The sequence below is a fragment of the Meriones unguiculatus genome, chromosome 20 (assembly GCF_030254825.1).
Source record: "Meriones unguiculatus strain TT.TT164.6M chromosome 20, Bangor_MerUng_6.1, whole genome shotgun sequence".
Lineage (NCBI taxonomy): Eukaryota > Metazoa > Chordata > Mammalia > Rodentia > Muridae > Meriones > Meriones unguiculatus.
In genome coordinates this window covers 37,569,006-37,596,809 of record NC_083367.1, presented here as the reverse complement: position 1 = coordinate 37,596,809, position 27,804 = coordinate 37,569,006, and the positions used below count along the sequence as shown (strand labels likewise).

At 38.5% G+C, this 27,804-nt stretch overlaps 1 protein-coding gene across 3 annotated transcripts in view; it reads right to left on the bottom strand.

Annotated features, from left to right (window-relative positions):
* Positions 1–13,586: 13,586 nt before the first annotated feature.
* Positions 13,587–27,804, bottom strand: part of Cep85l (centrosomal protein 85 like) — a 116,425-nt gene continuing 102,207 nt past the window's right edge. For all 3 annotated transcript variants that reach the window (XM_060373537.1, XM_021651972.2, XM_060373538.1), the window contains 3 exons: positions 24,847–24,954; positions 21,613–21,844; positions 13,587–18,304 (listed from right to left, as the gene is read on the bottom strand). In XM_060373537.1, the coding sequence (XP_060229520.1) occupies positions 18,141–18,304; positions 21,613–21,844; positions 24,847–24,954 (504 nt within the window). In that variant the 3' untranslated portion in view covers positions 13,587–18,140. The remainder of the gene's footprint in view (positions 18,305–21,612; positions 21,845–24,846; positions 24,955–27,804) is intronic.

Here is a 27,804-nt window from a genome sequence, read left to right as displayed (position 1 = left end):
TCTCTCTCTCTCTCTCTCTCTTTCTCTCTCTCCATCAAATGCTTTAAAATGATGAATAAAATAAAAACCCTCTTCCTTTTGACACATTTTCAAAGTTTTCAGTAATAAAAATAGTGGCTCCTTTGGCAATTTTCAAGGCTTAAAGGAAAGCTTATAAAGCCATTAGCATGGAAATAGTAAAACCCAAGTCATCAAGTATTCATAAAAAGGATAAAAATGACATTTAACTTTAAGATTTAACTTTGAATGGAGGTTCAATCCTCTTAAAACATAGTCTAAAGATTGGATATCCTGATATCCTCCTCACATATCTGTGAAGGTTACAGGCGTAAAGAAACACAGAACACTTTTTTAACCTAATGATAAGAAGAGCAGATTAATTATCAAGCGGAAAATATTTGAGGTTTGGAATGAGAATCCAGGAAGCAGTATCTACGGAAACGCAGCTGGAAAGGCATGTTCTAGAGGAATGACCACGTGATTACATAGGAAGTGTGCTTCCAAAGGTTTGGGTGTTGGAGACTTGATACCAGTTGCTGAGTCTAGTCATTAGAGGTGACTGGATTGTGACGGTGTTATTCTCATTGGAGGTTTAAACACTAATGAGCTCATACTGAATGGAAAATTGGATGATAGTGTCTGTTTGGAGCAAGTATGTCCTTAGAGACATGTCTTTTAATTTTCTATTCTTTGTTTGGAGCTAGCCTCTTCCGTGATAGTCAAGTGTCTAGATTAGACAATCTAGTTGAATGTCATATGCTACCAAATGGAACCATTAGCTGTCTTCAGACATGAACATTTATGCCATATTTGAGAGAAAACCTTGGATCTGATGTTTTGTTCCTGTCACAATCTGACCTGGATTTTAACCGTCTCTTCCAATGCTACTTCATAATATAACACACATGTAAGAAAGTCACTCTCAAGAGACACATGCATTTTGTATTTGGGCCTTCTGGTGACAAGCTTTACCATTTCACATGTTTGTGTCCCCCCCCCCCCCCCCTGCACACACACACAGGACCAAACTAACAGCACCTCTCTCCAGTTCTTTATTAGGAGAGGTAATGAAGTATAATTGTATAATCAGGATTTTCTAGGGAAAAGAAGTGGATAGAAGGAATAGAAGCTTACTAGAGTGGCCTGCAAGTTATGGTCTGACTATTCCAACAGTGGCTGTCTCCTGCTGGAAAATCCAAGAATCTAGCAGTTATTCAGCCCACTTAGATTTTAATTCCATAGTATAGTCCATCATTGAGAGTGTATGCACTTGGAGTCAGGAGCTGATGCAAAGGTCATGGAGGAGTGCTGCTTCCTGACTTGCTCAGCCTGCTTTCTTATAGAACCTAGGATCACCAGCCCAGGAATGGCATCATCTACCATGGGCTGGGCCCTCCCCCATCAACCACCGATTAAGAAAACACCCTACAAACAGATCTTTTTAATACAGTTACTTCAGTTGATATTTCCCTCCTTTCAGATGGCTCTAGCTTGTGTCATGTTGACAGAAAACTATCCAGTACAACTGCTTACTCTTCAGTATACAGCAGAATTTGAAGTAGGCTTTAATGTCGATGAAGGAATGAACTTGCCAGTAAGGGTGGGGCAGCAGGCAAAGAGCAAGTGGATCCTTCTTCTATGTCCTTTATAGGCTGTGAGACAGTGTGGCCCAGCCTGAATGAGTATGTTCCCAACTTAAAAGATTCTGCTTTAGGGTGCATTTTCTTACTTCAAATGATACCGTCAAGAAAAACCTCTCACAGGTGGACCCAGCCACTTGGGCTTTATTTCACTCTAGATGGAGTCAAGTTGGCAACCAAGAGCTGCCATCACTGCGATGAAAAGAGTAAATGAGAGGAAGATCTGGATTTTAGTTTTCTTCTTGTCCCGTGCTACACAGGTCTGTGAGTTCCTTGTTGGCAAATTAGCAGATTCAGACCATGTCCTTTTTAAGGTGTCTCCTGACCCTAAAACCCCGTGATAAATAGTGAGAGCTCTGTAAAGCACAGAGATGGCATACTGAAGGCGGGTACTGCAGTGGCTTTGGTGACTGGCACCAAAGAGATGCCTAGTGAATTTTTCTTGATTGATGGATGAATTGACTCTTTTACCTACTCTGGTCATGTGGATGTATGTATTTACTTCTGACTGGAGTTGACTGCTGCTGTTGTTCTGGGGTTTCCACCATACAAGACTGCTCAGACACTGATTTAAGCTAATATGAAGTCTTTATTAGACATCCAGCGACTGCACTGGAGCCCAGCATAGCACCGAGCTTTCCTCAGGATGAGCTTTTAAGCATAAAACACATGTTCCGGATTGACACACGTTAGCAGACAGGAACAGTTAGCCAGAAGCAGAACTACAGAAGCCAAAGAGCAAGGTTAGCACACGGAGAAACTTTCCCCGGACTATAGACTTTGATGGGTCAGGTCTTTGGTTTTTGTTCTGGCAGGTGGTGCTGTCTACATGCTGAGTTTTACAGCCTGAATTGATGATCTTCCATCATGGAGTCAGTTGTGCTGAGGTCTCTGGGCTTACTAGGGTCTGGGGGCTGTTGCACTACAGCACTGAAAACTCCAGAACACACATGCATCACCCAGAGATCTTGTTCACAGGCAGATTCTGCTGTAGGTTTGAGTGAGCTCTTGGATACCACATTTCTAACACGCCCTCTCAAATGCAGACTGACAGTTTCTGGGTCACGCTCTGAGTAGCAACATACGCACTGAACTGATAGTGTAGATGTGTATAGGATTTGGCTGTATCATTCCAGTTGTGAATTCTAAGTTAAGGCTTACTGTCAACATTAGAAATGAGCGCTGTTCCATAGGTTAAGGTTCAATGTAAGGTTCACAAGTAATTTCATACTTTAATTCTAGAATACTAATAAGTACTGCACAATAGTAGCAGTCCCTCCTGGAAGGTCTGATTGTTTGTAGTTTTGGACAATAATGCAAAGTGCATTCATTCATTCAGAAAGTATTGCACAGTACTTTCTGTGTGCCAGGCACAGATTTAGGCACTGGGAAGCCCATCTGTACTCATTTCCTCAGAGCTCACATTTTCTCACACAGACACACACACACAGAGGAGTTGCAATCTGTACTTTCACAAACATTTGCTTCTAATTAGACATCATCAATGATTTCTCAAAGTGATTGTTGTCAGTACATCTAGCATCAGTTTAGTGTCCAGAGCCAGCAGATAATGAAGAGGTAAATTCCTGTCTCCCATCCTGTTGTTTTCTGGGCTGGTAGCAAAATGTTAACAAGTTTGTAGAGCATTTCCATTTGAACACTTACCTCGCTTTGGATGCGTCTGGAAACTGGGGATTAACAGTGAACAGGGAGGAAGATGTCTGTGTGCTCCACTTAATACTTTTACTACAAGTTAATGCTGGGTTAGCTGCAATTGCCAACAGCATGGGCTTGCTCTGTTGGAGCCAGCGGTGCATAGTTACAAGTGTCAGTGCAGGTGACCTGTACCTTTCCTTTAGTCAAAATACAGAAAGTGTGTGTATGTGAGGCTCAGGTATCTGAGGCATCCAGACCTCAGATGCTAAAGAGACATGTTGTTGTCTTGCCAACTTCGGCTAGAAAAAGGCACTTACCCTAAAGGGCCTTCTTCCACCAAAAGGAGAAATGGGGTACAGGCAAGCCATAGTTTTTCCAGCTGCCACAATGTTCATCAAGGAGAAACATTTAGAGTTATAAATTTATGGGGTGGCCAGCCTTAATCAAACTCTCTGCTACCTGGAGTTTTGTAATCATTATTATATGGAAGGCATCCTGGTTCCTCTAAGTGCAATGATTGCTGTGGTCCCTCCTGAGTTTCCTGTTTCCTACCTTCTCTCACCACCAGGATCGTTCTTGCTTATGTAATTTTTGTCTTGAAGACTAGGACAAGGCTTCTTTTCAAATTTGGATATTTTAATTTTTTTTTATGTCTCTACTACTTTTGCTTGCTCCAAATCCACTTTGTTTGGGTAATAATTTAGAAATCAGACTGATAAGTCTGATAAGTGTTCGGTATAATTTTTCACTTTGAAAATACACAGCCTTTTTCAAATATTCCATAATAAGAATGTTCTATTGTATAAGCTAAAAAATATTTTTAAATGAGGTAAATTACTGTTGTTAAAGACATTAAGCATAGTCACTTTTAAAGTAATTATGAACGGCAACATAGAAAAATGTATGTTTTTTTATGGCTAGGAGAGGAAATCTCTCTTTTTTATTAAAAAAAATGAGTAAATTCCTATTACCTTGAGAAAAGAGGATTACTAGACCCGTTACTCTCTGTGTCTTAAAAAAATGTCTCCTCTCTTTGGAGTTCTAAGAAGTAGCCTAGCAATTCATTTACATCTGGAGGAGAAAACCCAAGGTTAACTCAATTGTCCCAATCCCCAAGTTATGCTCAGATTGTGTTTTGAGTCAGAAGGGACCCCACAGATCTCCCAGAGGCACCTGCAAGCAGTACAGGGTAGCTCAGTCTCCAAGCAATTCATGTGGAGACCTGGTTGGCCTGGCTGTGTCTACAAGCTGCTCATACAGATGTGGCCAATGCAGATGTGTGGATGCAAACAAGTATTCACCCTCTCAGTACATTGTTAATTCCTAGTTTATAGACTTACCCAAGGGGAGAGTAGGGGATCAAATGGAAATACTCCACTACCCTGTTAACATAACACTATCAGAAAAAAAAAAACAACAACAACAACAAACAACTAAAAGATGGGAGACAAGATTTCCCCTCTACCCTCATCACTTTTTGGCTGGGTCAGAACCCAAAGAAAAACAAAATCCAAGAGAAGTTTGGAAGGGAGTGTGTGATATCAAGGCAGCCACTGGGTATTTGCAGTAGGAAACAATGCATCATTGGGTGCACACTGTAATGTTTTGGCTTTCCAATGGCTTTCAGCTAGTTTACAGTCCTTATATTGGAAAGAGAAATAAGAATTACGAACAGTTCTTGCCCAGTGATCCAGTGTAAATCGCATCTAGTGGCGATTCATTTGGTGCCCCTTGCTATACATGGAAAGGCACTTTCACAACCCCTTGCATATTCATTTTAACACTTCTGAGCTATGAACGTGTCCGTCCTTTGTAGAGTCCGTACATCAGTTGCAGCAGCAATTCCAATGCCCTCATTCAGTTGATCAATTAAATAAAATGTTTGACATGTTCATTTTATATTCATGTGAGTCAAAAAGTTACTTTTTGAGGGAAATTATCTTTTCACGGATTTATGAAACAAAATATTTCATCACTTTCAATTTGAAAAGAACTCTTCAACTTTACTGAAAATTGAACCTAACCAGTAGATTAAATTTAACTGAATTTACATATTCCTGTTATATATTCCTAACATAGCATTCTCATAAGAGAGCATTGATTCCTGTGAAGATGGATTGAACAGCTCAAGGCCATTAATGCACCGCGTTTCTATAGTATCTCCATTTTGGTGACTTTTGGCTAGAAAGTTGTTCATATTAGCCTGTTTTATTCAAATGAAAATCTGGGATAAAGCCACGGAAAATGAAAATTAATTTGGCTTGCTATGAAAATTAGCACATCAGAGTCAAGGCAGACAACAGTGTGAGTCTCTAAAAATAAGTAATTGCTTGATGAGAATGCAATAGCTGTGTCAGGACAATAATCTCACAATGTATACATCACAGAATAAGAGAAGGAATAGAGAAGGGGATACACACTGAAGCCCAGTTTTTCATCTGAGGGATAGAAAACCCGTTTTGGACCAGTCTGGCTGAAGCTGACCCTCACATCCAAACATCACGTAAACCTGAGACCAAATCAGAGAAAACGTCTTTGGTGCATTTTAGTTGTTCCTGCCATCACAGCTACCTAAACAGGCAGTTGCTGTGGTTTGATGTGGAATGTCTCCCCATAGGCTCCTGTGTTTGAACGCTTGATCTCCAGCTGGTCGTACTGTTTGGAAAGGCTGTGGAAACTCTAGGTGATGAAGTGGGTCACTGAGGGCGCGCTGTGATGAGTGGAGTCATGGGACAGACTATGTGTGCCCCAGGTGGCAGAGCTAGGGATGGGGGCGGGGGAGGGGGGAGAGGGGGGAGAGAGGGAAGGGCTGCCCTAAGCCTTTTGGAACTGTGATATTTTCATGAGAAATCGCAGATGCCCGACGAGACGCTGCAGGATTTGGTGTCTTTCCTGATCTGTTTCTGACTTGCTTTAGTCCACTAGACTTTCCTTGTTATGTCCCCAGGCCTCACTTTTGGGATGTGCACTCTGTGACATTGCATGTTAGAAGTTTATGTAACTTACTGTTTGTTTTTTTTAATAGGTGCTCACGGTTAAGACATTGTCCTGGGTCTTACATGAGATGTAAACTTGGGACTTTGGAGCAATGCTGAGGCTGTTAAAGACTATGGAGACTTTTAATCCATTTTATATTAAGAGATGACTGCATGTGAGATGCAGCCCCATGCACTCAGATCACTGAACACTTTCTTCCAAGCTGCTGATCCAGATTTAATCGGGAATGGCATGGGGTTTTGAAACCTCAAAGCCCAATCACATTGACACACTTTGAACCACAAGGCCACACCTCCCAACTCTTCCCGAAGAGCTTCACCAAACTGGGAACCAAGTACTCGAACATATGAGCCTATTGGGAGGTACGGATTCTCACTAAAGACTATAGAGACTCAGTGGAGGAATTGGGTCAAAGGAGACAGGCCTTGAACGCTTTGTAGCCTGCCTCCACTTCCTGTTCCCTTTGTGCTTCCTCAGCGCAGCTACAATGGGACCAATCAGCCCCCTGTTCCTACCACTGTGGCCTTCCCTGCCTACTGCCCTGTCTCTTTCATCAAGATCTACCTCCTTAACTGTAGCCTCTAACAAATCATTCTTTCTCAGGTTACGTTTGCCACAGTATCCCATCACAATAATAAAAAGTAAGTAGGGCACAGCCTTTGCTGACAATAACAGGTTTTAAAGAACTTTCACTTTCAAATATTAACTACTTTCAACATGTTTCCTTTTCTTGGCAAATGTTATCTAAAAGATAAAAAAATGAGGCTAGTGAGCTAGCTCAAGGGGTGTAGGTGTTTGCCATTGCAAGCTTGGAGAGCCACAGGCAATCTCCCAAACCCAAGTAAAGGTGAAAGGAAAGACTGAATTCCAGAGTGTTTCCTCTGACTTCCAAATATGTGCTGAGCACACACACACACACACACACACACACCAAGCCACACACAATAATAATTAATAAATAACTTCATTTTTAAAAGAACATTAAAATCCATGCAAATACTCAGGTTTTGACTGAGAAAAGGCAAATTGATGGAGAAATGACAGCCTTTCTTCCTTTCTAAAATGCTTTCAAAGTAGATAATAGACCTAAATGTATATCTCAAATCTATAAAATTTCTTTATGTAGCAGGTGAGAAATCTACATGACTTTGAGCTTATTGATGACTTTTTAGGTCTACAACTAAAAGCGTGATTACTACATTAGACTTCATAAATATGAGAAATCTCTAGACAGAAACTGAGAAAATATTTGCAAAACATGTAGCTGGTAGAAATATATGTATCCAAAATTCACAAATAACTAAAAGCTAAACAAAAAGAAATGCACAACGAAAGAGTAGGAGAATGATCTGATGTCACTAAATGACAATGAGTCTGTGGGGTAAATCATCCGTCACTGGAGGAAGCAGAATGAAACCCAGCTTGGCAGTTTCTGATCAGCTAGAGATAATTTTTGTCATATTATCCCGCAATCACATTCCTACATTTAGGTAAATGAGCTGAAAACTCATAACCATATACTTTTATATTCCAACTCTGCGATATTTGAGAAAAACAATACTATAAAAAAAAAAAAAACAATGAAAAGATCTCTAGTCTACATGATGGGTTCTAAGCCGACCATACTTACATTGTTCTGTCTCAAAAAATAAAACAAAAATTAGCGGTTACCGGGGGCTTAGAGAAGAGGAGAAAGGAAGAAGCAAGAAGCACACTTTCAGAGGAAACTATTCTGTGTGACCCTGTAAATACGAAATAGCTCAAAAGGCCCTGAAGGCATACAGTCAGCAACCTGGAGCTCTGTATCCGAAGGCACGTTCTCTTGTCTATTGAAAATAGTAACCACTTTAATTACAAATTTTCTTGAAATTTTTCTCTGCTTCTATTTTTCTTTCAGCCTTATGAGTTCAACCTTCAAACTTTATGTATAATGGGTATGGGAGAGTTTTGTTCTTCTAAAACCCAATCTAATAAGACATATACTACGGATTTTTCACATGTCCTAGTATGGAGAGTTCTTTCAAACAAGAATGCTATCCTACGAATGCATAGCAGAAATGTGTAAACAGTTCCACTTCACCTAATGAATTTGATTTTAAGTAGAAACTGAAGGCATCTTTCTGACTTGAAAATGACAAAAATATTTCAGAAAACATCATAAATCTAATTTTCAGAAAAGTAACTTTTTTGAGTCGTATGAATATAAAGTATATGTAAGATATAGTTTCAAAACTCAGACTTGTTCGAAAATAGATGACAATATGGACTTCTCACAGATCATCATTCAGGAAAAAAATTAGGGATTTCAGTTACAAATACTAACGAATATCAGTTCACAAATATCAGTTATACGAAATGTACCTTACCAATGTTAATAAGGAAAACTGCAGGCTATGTGGAAGGGGTGAGTACATCCTCCATGGACTGCTTGTGCAAACTCAAAGAATGTTACAAGCCATGCGTATAAGGAGAATTACAGGCCAAGCAGGCTGCTCAATACATGAGCAAGTCACTATCGGTAGAATACGGGCAGCTGATGTGAAGTTCAGAATTCCCCAAGTATCTCCCCAATTCGTGTCACAGGAAGCGTTCCATCACCCCTGAATCTCATGACTTCAGTCTAGCTACTTCAAACCTGTTCCTTTTATCGGTGCCTGTCCCAGACGCTCTGGTGGGCCAATAATAGTATTAACGACTTAACCTTCCCCTTGAACTCTTGCACACCGAAGGTAAATCACGCTTTTGTGCCAAACTCAAAACTAGATCTGTGTCATATGTATGATCTTCTTAAGGTGTTCCTGTATCCTGTTTGCATGTATTCAACTGAGAATTCTTCGCCACAGAAATTAGATTGTAAGTTTATTTTAGTTGCTGTATCTTTGTCTGGATTTTGTGTCAGAGACTGAATTGCTAGTGCTTCTTCCCTTTGCATTTTGTGGAACAGTTTGAGAAGCGCTGGTATTGGCTCAAAAGTTTGAACAGTGAATCCATCCAGTGCTGCGTTTTTCTTTGTGTGGACACTTGGTTGACTTGAGTCTCATTGCCTACAATGGGTATGTTTCAATTATTTATGTCCTCTGGATCTAATTTTGATAGCTCATATACACTTAGGAAGGCATCCACTTCTTCAAGGTTTCCCTGCTTTGCACTCTAAATTTTCAAAGTATTCCCTAGTGTGCCTCTGGATTTCACTGAAGCCCATAACAACTGCATCTCTGATTTTACTGATTTTGATCTTTGTCTTCCTCTTTGTTAGATTTGAAGGTCATCAATCTCGTTAACTTTTGCAAAGAGTCGGGTCTTTGTTTCATTGGTTCTATGTGTTGTTCTCCATTTTATTACTTTCTGCCCTAATCTTAATTATTATTGCCTGTTGGGATGGGATTGGCTTCTTGTTTTCTTTAGAGCCTTAAGATACATCGTTATGTTATATCAGTTTTTAAATTTACGCATATTTGTGTGTGCACATGTGTGGAAGTGCCTGGAGAAGGCCATCCAAGGATGTCAGGTACCCTGGAGTTAGAGCTAGTTGCTGATGGGGCTGCTAAGAACCAAACCTGGCGATTCAGGAAGAGCAGCAAGTACTCCTAACCACAGACTATTTGTCTAGCCCCAAGCTCTGATTTTTCAACATCAGCACTTTACAGCCATAAAATTCCCCCTTAGGAATTCCTTAGCTGTGCCCCAAAGGACCTGGTAAGTTGTACTTTCCTTTTGTTTTTAGGAATTTTTAAATTTGCCCTCTGAATTCACAAATGTGTGTTTGTGTCTGTAGCTATGTGCTTTTATATCTGGTTTTTCTATGGTGTTCCATCGATCTACACGTCCACTTTTGTTTTTGTTACTGTCACTCTAAACACTAGCATTGTTCTTTTCACTAAGCATTGTTTTGGCTATTTAAGAGACTTCTGCATTTTCACATGAATTTTATTGTTGTTTTTCTATTTCTGCAAGAAGATCATAGAGATTTGGAAGGAAATTGCACTGAATCTGTAGATTATTTTTTATAAGTTATTTTCACAAGATTAATCTTTTTCAATCTGTGAGCATGGGAGATGTTTACAACTTCTATTTATTTTATCAGTGATTTCACTGAAGAAGTCTTTTACTTCTTTGGTTAGGTTTACTTCAAGGTTTTTGCCATTTTAGGCTATTATAAATGGGATTGTTTCTCTTATTTATTTCGGGGCATATTCACTAGAATATCAGAAAGCTACTTGTTTTTGTGTTGACTTTGTTTCCTGTTATTTTACTGAATGTGTTCATCAGTTATAAGAATTTTCTGGGGTACTTAAGGTGTCAGATATAAGCATGTCATATGTAAATAAGGATGGGATCTCTTCCATTCCTGCTTGTACACCTTGTTTGCTAGTCCTTCCTGATGCTCCAGCTAAGATGTTAAGCACTATTTGAAAAGCAATGGAGAATTGGACACCCTTGACCCAGGCCACTGCCAACTCTTTCTGCCCCACGACCTGGCCCCACTACAATGCACCCACTCCCACTTTGGGCAGATATTAGAAAAACAGAAAAGAGACCCACCTGCCCTCAAGACCCCTCCCATACCCTCAGTTCAAATCCCAAAGACCCAACCCACTGCCATCCCTTCCTACCCCACCACTTGCTCCCTGGCTCATTGAGCTTCCCCCTCCCCACCCCACCCCCTAAGGGAGGAGCAGCCTTGCTAGGCCACAGATAAGGACATTGCAACCATCCTGAAGATACCTGATAAGCTAGGGCCAGATGGAAGGAGAGGAGGACACCCCCTCTCAGTGGACTCGGAAGGGGGCAGGGAGGAGATGAGGGAGGGAGGGGAGGATTTGGAGGGAAAGAGGGAGAGGGCTACAGCTGGGATGCAAGTGAATGTATAAAATTATTTAAAAATAAAAAGTTTAAAATTTAAAAAAAAAAAATCAAGCCTCCTGCTGTATTTTTTCAAACACATAGTGGTTTTATCCCTTCTCTGAGAACACTGTACAAATGTGTTCCCATATCCAGCCCCCCCCTCCATACATGCCAAACTGTATACTTAAAAATAAAATGCCAACTATATGAACCAGGTAATTCTGCATGGTCCCACCCCTAGGAGAAGAGCTACAGGTAGAAAGTGTGTGCTGCTTGATATTCTGTTTTTGACACAGGATCTGAATGGAGAAAGCTGTTAATAGTGTTTGAAAAAGCTCCAATTGTCTACAAACATGGTTTGCTCAGCAGCATTATTCGTAATAGTCACAATCTGGAAACAACTCAGATGTCCCTCAACTGAGGAATGGATACAGAAATTGTGGTACATTTACACAATGGAATACTACTCAGCAATTAAAAACTAGGAAATCATGAAATTTGCAGGCAAATGATGGGAACTAGAAAAGATCATCCTGAGTGAGGTATCTCAGAAGCAGAAAGTGGTATATTACTCATTTATAAGTGGATATTAGACATATAGGATAAACATATTAAAATCTGTACATGTAAAGAAGATAAGCAAGGAGGAGGGCTCTGGGTAAGATGATCAGTCCTCATTCAGAAAGGCAAACGGGATAGACATTGTAAGTGGGAGAAAACAGGAAACAGGACAGGAGCCTACCACAGAGGGCCTCTGAAAGACTCTACCCTGCAGGTTATCAAAACAGATGGTGAGACTCATAGCCAAACTTTGGGCAGGGTGCAGGGAATCTTATGAAAGAAGGGGAAGATATAAAGACCTGGAGGGGACAGAGCTCCAAAAGGAGACCAACAGAGCCAAGAAATCTGGGCCTAGGGGTCTTTGCAGAGACTGAAACTCCAACTAAGAAGCATGATAGAGACAACCTAGAACCCCTGCTCAGGTGTAGCCCATGACAGCTCAGTCTCCAAGTGGGTTTCCTAGTAAGGGGATTGGGGGCTGTCTCTGACATGAACTTTGTGGCTGGCTCTATGATCACCTACCCCTGGGGTGGGTGGGATGGGGGTGCAGCCTTACCAGGCCACAGAGGAAGACAATGCAGCCAGTCCTGATGGGACCTGATAGGCTAGAGTGTCAGATAGAAGGCGAGGACTACCTCCCCTATCAGTAGACTAGGGCAGGGGCATAGGGAAAGAAGAGGGAGGGAAGGCAGGACTGGGAGGAGATGAGGGAAGGGGCTACAGCTAGGACACAAAGTGAATAAATTGTAATAAATAAAAAATAAAATATATAAAAAAGAAAAAGCTCCAATTTTTATCAACATCACTAGAATATGCTTTAATAAATTAAAAAAATCAAAAGTGAGCCTTTCATTCTGCAGAAGAAATTTTAATTCTAGGATTAATTTGGTTTTAAGAAACAGTATTTCAACATACTAAAATCTATAGCCCTAAAGAAGCTAAACAACAAGGAGGACCCTAGGGAAGATAAGCTTAATCCTCATTCCTCAGAAGGGCAAACAGGATAGTCATCGGAAATGGGAGAAGACAAGGGAACAAGACAGGAACCCATCACAGAGGGCCTCTGAAAGATTCTACCTAGCAGGGTATTGAAGCAGATGCTGAAACTTATAGCCAAACTTTGGGCAGAGTGCAGGGAATCTTATGGAAGAAGTGGGAGATAAAAAGACCTGGAGGAGCTCCACAAGGTGACCTGCAGAGATCGATGCTCCAACCAAGGACCATGCATGGAGAGGACCCAACCCCCTGCTCAGACATAGCCCATGGCAGCTCAGTCTCCATGTGGGGTTCCTAGTAAGGGGTACAGGAGCTGTCTCTGGCATGAACTCAGTGGCAGGCTCTTTGATCACCTCCCCCTGAGTGATCAGTGATCACCTTCCCCTGCAGGGGAAGGGGCATTGGAGAGAATCGGTAGGGAGGGTAGAACTGGGAGCAGATGAGGGAGGGTGCTACAGCCTGCATACAAAGTGAATAAATTGTAATAAATAAATATATAAATATTTAAAAAAGAAACAGTATCTCACCTAGTCCCCAACAAAGCACAGACTAGCAGCTGAGGTTAAGGGAGCATAGCACTAGTAGCTAAGGTATACACAATCCCTGGAGGAGCACAGCATTAGCAGCTGAAGAGTATAAACTTGACTTTGCTTTTATGACACCTGTCCATAGGAAATCTCTCCACCTTTCCATAAAGGCATTGAGGAAAAGCTTGTTAGTTAATAAGACACTCAAGAGCAGAACTTTTGTGTTCTGGTCAAAGATTCCTCTATTTATGGAGAGCTTTTACTTAAAAGTCAAGTCAACATATTCTTGTCATTGAGAATTTGGGACAGTGAGCCTGGAACATGAAATACATTCTTATACCAACATTAGACACCAAGAAGACAGTTATTTTTCTAAAAAATTTATTTCTCTGTAAATACAAATTTCAACATCAACAAACAATAGTCCAGTGGAAAAATACTAGCCATTAACATTGAAAATTCTTTTCTTAGTTTAATAAATAGAACTTTGGCATTCAAATTTCTAGCTGTAAACCCTATTTAAAAAACAAAAACAAAAAACAACTCCTTTCAAAAAAAGGAGGTAAAAACAAAATGTCAGAAGGCATAAGCCAGCCAGTGGCTTCACATTTTTTTTTTTTTTTACAATAACTGTTTTTCAGTTAAGTCATGAACACTGTATTTACACATGAGGTATTCTGGTGGTTCAAAAACTGAACCTAGTTTACATACCCACCAGTCAGTCAGTGACTGATTGCACACTCTGCTGTGCTTTTAATGTGACCATCTAGCACCTTACTACTTCTGGTCACCATGCCAACATGATGCTCAATTTCACGTTTAAGTACTTAAATAACTACATATACAATATATATATAAATACACACATACACACAAATGAATACATTTTAAAGGAATTTCCTGCTCTCTATATAGAAAAGGCTGAGCTTCAAACACATATAAATATGATACATCCTCTCATGTTTATTAAGGTAGCTATCATCTAACCAAGAAATGGCTCTTTTTAGAAAAAATTCTTAAGTCTATTCACCAAAGAACAAGGTGCAATAATCAACATTCTTATAGTTCATGTTAAAGAAATAAATACTGCAGGCAAAAAGGCACAAAAGGTTCTCTGTGTGCAGCCGCAACAGTGTTGCCGATGACTTATTGATTTTGAAGTACATTCTATTATATTCAATATTTCCTTTAAATAAGAACTCTCAAATCATTCCCTTTCATGATTAAATGATACATTCGTACAGCAATCAGCATCAATGTATTCTGGGGACAAAGTTGAAATTTTTACTCTCTATAGCAAATAAGAGACAATTTCTTTTAGTTTGTGAACACTGTCAGAAATGGAAAAAGTGGGAGGGGAAAGAGCTATCGATGGTTCCGAGTGTCATCTGCTATGCATGGTCATTCAGAGAACATCCTACCACTGTAATTACTTACGTAGTGACAGATGGAGAACTTCAGCTTGAGTTCAACAGTACTGTGCAAAAGAGACCACATGCTTATCTCCTGTTGCTCAGTGAACTACCACTGATATTTAAAGAACATTCTCCAATGAAACACTCCCTTTACAAATATCTTTTCAGAGATTCCTACCATGTCTGACACAAAAACAGTACTTGACACAAGCTTCCAAGTCATAACTGTCTGATACTCATTTTAGCAACATTTTCTAGCTCTTGGATTTTTCTAACAAGCTACTGAAAGTTAAAGTCAGTTTCTCAAAATTACAACTCCACAATCATCACTATGATATAATATTGTTAACATCAAACAGTGAGGAGTCTTATTCTAAATATTAAAAGGGACCATGCTTTTAAAAATAAAATTCTCTTGTATATTTACCTAGTCAAGATTTACAATTTTAAAATCAGAGGGAAATGAAAATTTACTAAGTTTAAGTCTATTTTTCTGCTATCAAATGCAAGGACAAGGCATTATGTGGCCTTGATTCAGCTCATTTTACCTGCACAGGTCAGTAACTATGGCATCCCTGTGGTAACTATTAGACTACCTATGTTTTATGTGGCTGTGTTAGAATGGCTTCAGCTCGAACAAACTAAAAATAAAATAACACTTCCTAGGAGAAAAGACTTGATACACAAAAGCATAACTGAAACCAAAGTTCAATAATATGGGAACCTACAGATAGATTTACTTTAGAATTTAAGTTCTTTTTTAGTTTAGGCATGTGATTATAGTAATTTCCACGTGTAGCCTTCAAATAATGGGAATAAAACAATGTAGAATTGCTATTGCCATCTTACTTGACCTAATGGTAAATCTCATTTTCAATGTGATACGATATTAATACTGTTCCAGCAATGGTACGTCTTAAGAAGATGTTTCTGAAAAATATAATGCTAACTAGAATACAACCAGCTCCATTTTCCACAAAATCCCCTCCAAAGGTGACTACTTATAGAAGCCCTTCATTAATTTTAGATGCTAATAAGAGATTAGTATTTGTAGCCCATTACATCAAGACTATAACATTGGGATGCCTTTTAAAATGGTGGTATACAATTTAGAAACTGAAATTTATCAGTAGCACTTTAATAATTTCTTGGTTAAGCATTTTACTCTAAGATATGTGAATTAAATTCTTTAAGCTATAGAAAACCAGTCAAAACAAAAATTGTTTAATTTATTGCAAGTGGTCAGAAAAAAAGGTGTGTATATGTCTCTATATGTATATATGTATATACATATATGCATATTAAAATATATAACCATAAATTTCTTTTAAAAGTAATTATAAAACTTCCAAATATAAACTAAAACGCTAGGACTTTGGAGATATAAGAAGCTGCTAATACAAATCAGCAATGGCTGTTGATTACTGCTGTAGGTTTAGGTGTCTATTTCTGAAATCACCAGAGGACGGTCAGGACTCTATCCAAAGAGAAAGTAAATGTGCTGCTGGCTGCACTGTGGATGAGCCATGTAGATGCCATTATCTGACTTGACAGCTTGGGACTGTCTACGTAGACATTACATTATGCAAGGCATATATTTCTGTAATAAACTATTTCTTGATTGTCATCAAAGCACTAATCTAAAAACCCAATGAACACATTTTTAAAGAACCAAATTCTTGAGTGGCTAATTCCTCTCTGGGTTAGGGAGCTGGGAGCATAATCACCCCAACACACTGACTTTTTAGTAGCCATATCCCAAGAGGCGTAGGGTAGAAGGGAAATCTGTCATTAGGATGCAGTATAACGAGCTATTCAAATGTCTATGGATGGCAGAATATATGCCCATTCTTAACTGAGCACTCTCCTCAAAGGTCTGTCCCACTAAGTTTTCACTGTTGAGATTGAGAAAAAATATTTTCTAGGAGAAAGCTTTAAACCAGAGTAAGTTTAGCAAGAACCCTGGTACATGTCTACTCTCAGTCGGCAGTACTATACTGCAGGTTCCACATCTCTATTTTTCCCAGCTCTTAGTCCTGCCTCAAGGAAACTGAGTTGCGTTATGAAAACAAGGAAGAAAGGGAGGGAGGGAAGGAGGGAGGGAGGAAGGGAGGGAAGGAGGGGAGAGAGAGAGAGAAAGAAAGAAAACAAAGAAAAGAAGAAAAGAGAAAAGAAAAGAAAAGAAGAAAGTCAAATCAATTTATACAGGGTGATGCTTTACCTGTATTGAAAAAAAATGTAATGAATTCTAACTGCAATATAATCTTGGCAAAAAAACAAAAAAAACCAAAAAACCAAAATGATATGCAGACAATACTTATTTGAAGTTTAGGTGACTGTGTACATCTGCTCAAATGAGTTGCGCTTCATAATAGTACCCTGTGCTCCAGATGAACTAACCTAAGCAACTTCATACTCCATGACAAATTGTAACCTAACAAATAAAAGAAATTAAAATATCATCGAAACTTTTGTTCCATGCTATTATTAATTCACATATAAATAAGATGCTCTCTTAAAGTAGTTTAAATCAGGCACAACGCTGCTCAAACATAAATGCTGAAATGTGGAAAAAAAGCAACTGTGAAGAGCTACTTTGCCATCTGTCTTTTTATAACAGTCAATGGAGGCCTCAGAGGACTTCTATTAATTATATATGGCTTGGTTTGCATATATATCATAAATAAAAATTGCAAATAGTATTGAGTATGCTGAAATTAACTGCAATTACTTTTTCTTATATATATAAAAATTACAATGCCAATGAAAAGATCACCACATTAAAGTTTCACACTGCTGAGACAATCTAGAACCACTCTGGAAAAAATAGCTGGTCTGTTTTCAGTGCAATTATCAGGCCAACTTTACCACCGCACACCTCAATACAGTCACTTTTGAAAACACAAATGATTTATCTTGCTGCCCTTGTACATGAGAACAGCCCACTGGTACTGGATCTAGTCAGCCTGCCAATAAAAATTCCAAAATATAACACATGGTTCTATATAAAATGAAGAATTAAGTGTGTCCCTTTCAAAGCTTTGCTTTGACCCTTGAAATCCTACTATTTTGTGGATTAAGTCCATGCATATGCAAATGCACATACAAGGGCATTTACACACAAGATAGACAGAGTGAGCAAGCGAGAGAATGAATGAGCACTCACATGTATACAGACAAAGTTACAGGAGCAAAGGAAATCCTTCGTCTTTATCTGAAGGGCACTGTTCACAGCTTGGTCCTACAATCAGTAGTTTGAAGATACAGGTTATTTTGTTCTTTTTCTTGCAGGCTTTATCTCATTTTTCAAATAGTAACGTGATTTGTTTGCGTGATCTCATCAGTCCCCTCAAAACTTCCTCAGGAAAGCAAACGTAACAACAACAAAGCTGAAGTGAACGGCAGGGAGCTTCACCTCTCCCTTGTCTGTCCTAAAGAGAAACAAAGGAGTCCAACACAGCAGCATTTCACAAGGGTCATTGTTGCTGTGGACCAACACTTGGTCACTGGGTAACGCAGTTGTCTCCCATGTCCTGAGCATAGCGGTCTGATATGGTAGTCCTTAATTCATCAATGTCCCTCCGTAACTGGCACACATCTGAGAGTTTTTTAGTGAGCGTTTCTGGGCTGTGGTCATTTTCAGTCTCCTCAGCTGCACAGTTCATTGCTGTGTAAAGAAAGCATGGAGAGAAATGTCTCACATTTTTTAATAGACATGGTAAGATTCTCAACTTCATCATGGCAACATGATGCTGTACAATGAACACCAGGCAAGGCTTGGGTTCGAATTCTAGATTATTTGATATTACAAAAACCTTGTTAGTTAAAATATATTAAGTTCATATAACATACACAAATTCAGCATCCTTATTGGATGGCAATGTTACCAAAGTAAAAAAAAAAAAAAAAAAGTGCTCGTATATCTCTTTTCGAGCTGCACTAGAATACTTAATTCTTTAATTCTTTTCCATTGGCAAAATCTGAAAATTTGCATGAAGAGAGAAAATGTCTTAAGTTTTATCATTACAAAAGGGTTATTTCTGGGATACAGACATTAGTTTCAAAATATATAGCCAGAGTACTAGGACCCTACAATCTCAAACAATTAAATCAAGTTTATGGAGAGGCTCAGTGTTTGAGTAACAAGGGTGAGGCTCTAGTCAGTTGGCTTTTAATCTATGCTAGTTTCTCTTTGTAAGCATGTCCTAACAAAAAAGCAAAAAATCTGAAATAAAGTATTTCTACCTTCACTATTCTGGCACAGGAGCCAAATAACTGTTTTTTAAATATTAATGAACATTTGCCATGACAAGGTGTGATGCTGGATGGAAAAGTCAATGATGATGTTCAATGTACTTCAACCAATTCCACAAACAACTGAGCACAAGGTATTTTGGATGACTCAACACTACCCGTAAGATACAGAGGTACAGATAAAAAGACACACGGACCTAACTGGAGAAATGGTTGGGTCTTATTTATTCCTGGTCCATAAAAGCAGGAAACAAAGTAGTCTGGTGGAATTTGAGAAACTTCAAGACTAGTATCCAGCCATTAAACAGTAGAACACAAATTACATGCAAGAGTAGTCATATGAAATAAGCTACAAAGACAGGTTCTATTCTCTCTATCACAGGAAATATATTAGGAAAAATAATTTGTGATTGAGACAAAGCCCTGGCAGCAATATGAAAAATGAGTTGAGATAGGAGGATAAATATGACGGTAACAGAAAAACTAGTCCAGCGCAGGGCTACCGAAGCCTGAACTATGCCTGGTGTAACAGTAGGCATAAATAGTAGCTCCGGTAGAGCTCAACTGTCATCAGCTAAAGTGAGGGTCAGCAACCGGGAACGATCACAGAGGAAAATGCAGAGTAGAGTGGTGCTTCTTCCTTACAGTGAAGAGCAAGGTTAACTGGGTCAAGGGGTCTACTTCAGTCATGCTGAGTCTGTAATGCCTAGGAAATAGGTAGGTGTTACGGTGTGTGTGCATGCATGTGTGTGAGGGGGTGGGGGGGTGTACGGGGCAGGGGGAGTGTGACTATCATCAAAAGACCAAAGATCCCTCTAGGCAGAGAGATAAATAGTATATGGCAGGAAAGTAATGATAATAACAAAAAAAGATGTGAAAAGAATAAAGGATTCAGAGAGAATAGGCGCTAAACAGAGGAAGAAAACATCCACTGACTAACCAGTTCTTATGTGTCGAATATTATTTTGAGACAGGCTATCATTATGTAGCTCTGGCTGTCCTATAACTCACTACGTAGACTAGGTGGCCTTGAACTCACAGAAATCCTCCTGCTTCTTACCCCGCTGCCTATGTGCTGGGATCAAAGGTGTGTGCCACCATGACCAGCTTAAACCCAATAAGAATATTGCAGAAAGTCCAAAGAATATTGAGGATGAGCAGTCATAAAAGTGGGAGTAAAATGTGGAGAATGATGTCACGGAAACCCAAGAAGGCAAAAATTTTTAAGAAAAGTGGGGTAGGGTAGGTCTGCCAATAGATTACTGGAGGAGTTATGAGATAGCAATTCAAAAGAATCCATTGGTTCTTGGCATTTCAGAATGTCAAATGTAAGGTAAGGATTCAGAGTCTGAACCTGAAAGCTTGAACAGAGCATACACTGGGTGGTGGGGAAGGTAGGAACAGTCTTGAGCCTCCACTGTATTCATATTAGTGTGGCCCTACTATATTAATGTAAAGGTTAATATACACTGTGCTGAATGCATATTATACTTGAAGGGAAAAATTTCTAAATCACTGAAGTCTTTTATATGTGCACATCTTCTTCTTACTCCAAGAGATCCATTCAAATCAAAGTGTCAGTATTCACCTGGCAAATCTTCTCTAAGATCCACGTCAGACACCAGCTACTCCATGAACCCTTTGTAGCCCCTACCCATGTAGTCTCAGTCATTTTTATTTGTCATGTTACCACTGTTCTTTGATCACATCTCAATTACAGTACTTATGGCAAAGATCTAATAATTTGGTTAATGAGGAGTTGTTTAATTACCTGTGCTGACAGCACCTACCTTAGTAACCACACCACTTAAGATGGCTGTCATTTACTAATAGTGACCAGAGATTTTACATGCCTACACTTAAACATGTGAACAAAGCTATGAAGTTAGGGTAAAATTCTGCTGACCCTACTTAATACAAATATATGTTTCATTTAACAAATGACATTCTTTAAGACCATTTGTTTTAAACCAAAATACCAATTATGCAGTAGAAATATGTAGACTATTTTTGAAGAAAATGAAAGTATTCTCTTGTTACATACAAACATATCAAGGAAAGCATTCAATAGAATTTTTTTAATGTAGCCTTTCCCAGTTTTTAATCTTTTTACTTATCTATTAAAGGCACCACAATACAATATTATACTCCTAAGAACCAAACAAAGAGATGGACATTCTTACAAAAGGATCCCCCAAAAGAAAGCTCATATTATTTTATTACTGGGTAGCTCTCACGTAATTTCAGGTAGAGGCAAAGAACTGAGACAGAGTACAGAGGATGTCACAAAGGAAGGAGAGAAGCCAAGCATGTCCAAGGTGACAGCACATGTGTGGGTTAGAATCCCGCTCACATGGAAAGCCTGGCACCCACACTCAGCCACAGGGCACACAAGGCTTACAAAATACTTCCGTATGTTCTCTTACATGTATTCTAGCAGCTGACACACACATGGCCCATCTGCCCAGATGCCACTGAAAAGCATCAGAAAGGAGTGTAAAGAGGAAGTCATTACTAACTATTGATTTCACAGACTCAGGAGCCATCTCTAGGCATTCTGCAGCTATGCCCTTGCTGGTTTCCATAGTTCAGATAATAAACCAGTGAGAGGTAAACCTGAAACTGCCAACTGAATTGAGATTTACAAAGCCAAAGGAAAAGAGAGAACAATACAGACATGGAAAAGGCAGTCAGAGTAGAGACAAGTCAACAGCCACTTACATCTGATTCCCAGTAATAATGAGAGATTAGGCTCCTTGCCCTGAGCTCTTTGGTTAAGAATACTGCACAACGCTTTCAAGTCAAACAAACAATAGGACATTTCCTTGAAGAGCTGATCAATCACAGTCAAATCAAACAGAGGCCACTTAGAATGAATGGTCTGCAGCCTAGACTTCTCTGCTTCCTGGCCCTGGTCCAGTAAAGAGTTCGTCTCCTCTGTTTGTCTTTGGTTCTGTAGTGGATAAAGAAAACAAAAGCCAGTTGTTAGAACAAAAAGAAAATATATTAAAAAGTCATACAGGTTAACATTTTTCCTGAAGTCTACAAACAAGTCTATTATCAAACATCATAGTATATTTGCTTTAACCAAATTCAACTACACACATTCAGTAGGAAAAAACAAACAAAAAAAAAAACCCAAGCACATTCATCTGTATTTACAGGTTGACTCTCCTATGCCATGAGATGGCCACAGTAAACAAAGGGAGTGATCCACACCCAGCAGCCTCAGGTTCTCCAGTGCTTTAACTCAGAAGCAGACTGCCTATGTATGCATTTCCCACAGTATAAGCCACTGGGAATAAAAAGAACAAGGACACCTTAATCTCATTCTGTGATGTTGTTCAGTAGCAGATGTGACTTAATTATACTGGAACTACTTCTCTTTTTATAAAAAAGGTTATCCATATAATATATCCTTTTTATTTTTTATTAATCACAATTCATTCAACTTTGTATCACAGATGTAGCCCCTCCCTTGTCCCCTCCCAATCCCACTCTCCCTCCCTCTTCTCCTCCCATGCCCCTCCCCCAGTCCACTGATAGGAGAGATCCTCTCCCCTTCCATCTGACCCTATCTTATCAGGTGTCATCAGGACTGGCTGCATTGTCTTCTTCTGGGGCCTGGTAAGGCTGCTCTTCCCTCAGGGGGAGGTGATCAAAGAACCAGCCACTGAGTTCAGGTCAGAGACAGTACCTGTTTCTCTTTCTAGGGAACCCACTTGGAGACTGAACTGCCATGGGCTACATCTGAGCAGGTATTCTAGGTTGTCTCTATGCATGGCCCTTAGTTGGAGTATCAGTCTTAGAAAGACACCTGTGACCAGAGTTTTTAGATCTGTTGCTCTCCTTGTGGAGCTCCTATCCCCTCCAGGTCTTTGTATCTTCCCCTTCTTTCATAAGATTCCCTGCACTCTGCCCAAAGTTTGGCTATGAGTCTCACCATCTGCTTTGATAACCTGCTGGGTAGAGTCCTTCAGAGGCCCTCTGTGGTAGGCTCCTGTCCTGTTCCCTATTTTCTCCCTCTTCCAATGTCCATCCCGTTTGCCTTTCTGAATGAGGACTGATCATCTTACCCAGAGCCCTCCTCCTTGCTTATCTTCTTTACATGTACAGATTTTAATATGTTTATCCTATATTATGTCTAATATCCGCTTATAAGTGAGTATATACCATGTGTGTCTTTTTGCTTCTGAGATACCTCACACAAGGCAAATGGTGGGTAGAAAAGATTACATAATATAATCACTTTTGCCCTTTTGAACTCCTTCTAGATCTTTCCCTCTCCCATTCTTCTACACAACTCAATACCCCTCTTTCTTTCTTTTTAAAAAACAAAGGAAAAACCAAACCAGCAATCCCACACACACATACACTCCCAAAACAAAATAACAGCCTTCCCATAAAACAGAAAAGATATACAAGTAAAAGAACAAGACAAAAAAATCTCAAACAATCCAAAATGAGACAAAAGTCTACAAAATACCACTGAGTTTATTTCATATTTGTCCACTATTTATTTCTGGGAAAATATGGTTAAAAGACCCAAAGATTCCACTGAAGAAAAATGGAACTATTTCCTTAAGCTTGAAAAAAACATATGCTATGATATTAATAGAAATTAAATTTTATAATTTAATGCATAAAGAAATATAAATATCAAATGATAGGGAAAGAAATGGCAGCATCACACAATCGACTGGAACTAGAAGCATCATCATGGATTCACGGCTTACTATACTCAGTAAATGCCTTCCTCAACTCCAAGATTCTTCCCTCTTCACCCTTAAAATTGCTAATGAAAAATAAGCTCAACAGGATTTCCAACTGGAACAGTTTTTAATGACCAACCAGGCTGGAGTGAAAAGAAAAAGTTCACTTTTATATATAATGCTAGATAATAAAGGTAAAGGGAATGGAGCAAATGTGAAAAACTAACATTTTAAAATCTACTTAAATTAAAAATGAACTTTGGTAAAAGCTAACCCCACCAAGGAAACAGATATTGGCAAAGTACATATTCACCTAGACCCACAGTTTGTAGTGGCTGTACCTTTATAATAAAAAGCCAGACTACCACCATTTAACATAGAAAGATTAGTATTTCCATCTGCCACTAAGCAGGATAATCAATTACTATATAATACATCAGCAATACAAAGTGTTCATAGCAAAAACAATTAACATGAATTTCATGCACCCTTTAGCTCTAATAGCTATCTTAGTAGAAACACAAGACAGTAAAGAACAAAAGGTACCATAAAGAAAGCAACTAGACAAATCTAAAAGGTGTAACAATCTATAAATCTATGAGATGAATTTGCTTCTAGTTTCTTCAAAAGATAGTAACACATGAAATGCAATTTCCAGCTCTTGAAGTTAGGGTAATGTCTTCCACAGCCACTGGAAAAATACTTGGTGAAATGGGGAAATGTGAATACAGATTATCAAATAATAAGGAATCATTATTTTTATTGGGCATGATAATCATATTGTGTTATGTAAAAGAACATCCTCTACTTTAGGGCAATCATTTGTGCACTTTGGCTAACACAAGAAACCGTATATAACATGTCCTTAGACATGGGTCAAGTACTTCAGCACATGCTCAGGAGAAAGCCTGATCTGTAGCAGCACTGCAGTCTCCAAGGACTTTCAGAGGACCTTGTCTCTGTCCAGTCTATACCTTATTTGCTCACTTTGGGACTCTTGGTGAATGTGTAACATTTGATTTTACCTAGTTAAATCACAAAAAATTGGATTCTAATGTACGAGGGGGAGAAATATAAGATAAAAATAAAGGTTGTCTTTCATTATTTTTTTATGAAGCCTAATGAATTTAGTTAATCAGCACATCAAAATCAAGCGTCCAATTTGACCATGTTTTTTATCTAATACACAAAGTAAGCATTAAGTTCAAAAAGATGGAGAATCACCCTTCGGGCTGTTACTCACTTCCAGCAATGCTTCTGTCAACTTCTGGAGGCTTCCTTCTTTCCTTTCTAGCTCTTCCACCACAGTCTGTGTAGACAGTTTCTCTTTAGAAAGTTTCCCTTTCATAGACTAAAATGACAACAGTGACAAAGCTGTAAATCAAGTATGTTAACACAAAGGCACATTTCAGTCTAACATACTCTCTCAATGTTTAAGATCTTTTCATGTAATGCTGAAGTTGTCACCTTTAAAACAATTCACATTAGATCCAAGGAACAGGGAAGCAGGTTTTTAATGTGTGTGAAACATGTCAAATTGAGGTTTCTCTCTAGTACTATACTACAAATAATTTTTATTTTATTAATTGGTGTGTCATACATTGTCAGTGTGTAGGCAACAAAGCAATACTTTTCATAAGGTTGGTAAGTGTAAAATAGAATGAGACAGTTCCTTTTTTGTTTTTTAATCATTAGCAGCTTTTATTAGTGGTTAGTAGCTAAGCTCCCTTTTCTGTTTATACTGTCCTGAGCAGTGAACATGACCCTGAACTTAGGATAGAGCAAACTCTGAAAATTAATCTCCTTACTCCATTATAAAATTATATACCATGTAGATAAGCTCTTACTGCTAAAAAAGAGAGACAGACAGACAGAGAAATCCTGAATATGAGAGCTGACTCCTGATTGTTTACACACTACCGGAAGATGTTGCCATAAGCTCAATAGTTAGTAGGGTTCCTAGGTGTTTCTATCAACTTTCTCCTCCGTGGTCAGACCATGAAGTCAATAAACTCATGACCAGGGAAGAGAGATCCTTTTTTTCTACAAGTCTGTGTATATCTTAAGTTAGAATGCTTCAGCAAACGGACTACCCCAAAAGCACACATGTGTTAGGAAGGTGCACCGCCCTATTACCTCTGCAAGTGATCAGAGTACCACAGAGCTAGAACCACATATGAAGTCATTTTGTACAAGGCAGACATTTAGCTTACTGTGTTTAAATGTCATCTGATAAAACTCTGAAAGACTAATAACTTAAAAGTTAGATAAAAATGAATCAAAACTTTTAATAAGTATATGTTCTTACTGGAACTTCTTTTACATTTCCTTAAAATGCATTTGACAATACAATACCAAAGGAAAACTATCTGAAAATATCTTTGACACTGCAACTGTTTTGTAACTTCATTTGACTGAATGATATATGGAGATTTATTTCCTACTTGGAGATTTATGCTTTCTAGCCTGACAAGATTATTCATCTATAACTCAGAATCCACTGAAATTTCCTGATATGTGGCTTTATTAGAATTATAGAGAAAACTTTAAACCCTCCATATTTTAACAACAAAAACTGAGCCCAAAGAGGATTTTTCATAGCTCTGTACTGTAATTCCTTAAAAGCCTAGTAGTGTTTTGCACTTTGATCAACTCAGAGCCATGCTGACTATGAATGACAATTTGCTACTAACTAATGCGTTTCCACATAAGACTGAAATTAAGGCAGTGACAAAATAGGCACCTTCTCTATCTGGAGAACTTGGAAGTAGATGGCAGTAGTGTCACAGAAGGAAAACTGAATTTGAGAAATAACGTTAGCCTCACATGTCATGCTGGTGGGTATCAGGTTCACAGATACACTTGTCTACTTCCTAGAAGAATTCTGGCTACAGTGCTAAAGCTGCCTGACAACAGCATGCCCCGTTAAACAGCAATTGCTTTATTACAACCCGTAAATAATGATTAAAGACAAGGTAGTTAAGGTTATGGTGTCAATAGGTTAAAGAACACAATTTGATTGTCAAGCACATTCAGATCGTATGGAATAGCATGTTTATTTATTTCCTTTCTATCTGCCCAACTGAACAGAAAAGGGTTGTTTAAATAGTTCTGGCAAAGTTTTTATTTAAAAAAAAAATGGTTCTGGCATTGTACCTACCATTCACAGAAGCTTTTGAAATATGTACTAGTGTTTATGAATGCAAATGCACATATATTTGTTTTCATGTACAAATTCATAATACTGTTATTTTTCTATACAGTCAACCTAGGAAATGATAGACATTTCAGCTAATTTGTTCTATCAAGAATGAATAATGTAAAAAAATAAACAAATATAGAATAAATAATGTTATTTCACAAAGAATAAGCTTTTTTAAATCTTATGATTTTAAAAAATGTTTGCTCCAAATAGTGGCTGTCTACTATGTATAAATGAATGAGTCATATTTTTTGAAATAAATATTTAGCTGTCGTAAAATGTAGAATACCAATCTATTTGTGCTTAATCAGCTATGTTAAGGATTAACAAAATTATAAATTGGGCTTAAATATAAAAAATATTTCTTACATTCCAGAGTTTGCTAAGTTCATAATTAACTGGCACTTATTATGAGCAATTCTGAAGATGAAAAGTGGTTTTAAGTGCATTACTGTTTCAATGTAAGAATCAAAAAACACACAAATAACTCCAATGAAGGAAAGCCATATGTGTTTTAGACAACAGACATTACATACTCTGCAAACCAAACTTAAAAGGAGTTATTTGGAAAAAAAAATCCTAATATTTCCCATATACACACAACACATGCATGTGCACACACACATACTTCCCTCTAGCTATCTGCACTGAAATCTCCCCTCAAATATTACCTCCTTCACAAAAATTTCATGGTCATTCTTTCACATTAAACCCTCTGTCACTGCTCTCTATCCTACTTAAGTTTTTAATTAGTACTTTTCTAATAGAAAAAAACAATAGAACTTGATGTTTATTTTCCATTTTTTTCCACCCTACCCCATCAGGCTGACTTGAGACTTGTTTTGCTCACTAATAAAATTCAAGAACTGTATCCATCATAGAGACACGGGCTCCATATGTATCTGGCAAATGAGCTGAAGTGGAAGTTTCTGGTTTCTTTGAAGACTCAGTAGTGTCATGTGATGTTTTGCTGGAAGCTGTCTTGTGAGAGGGCACATG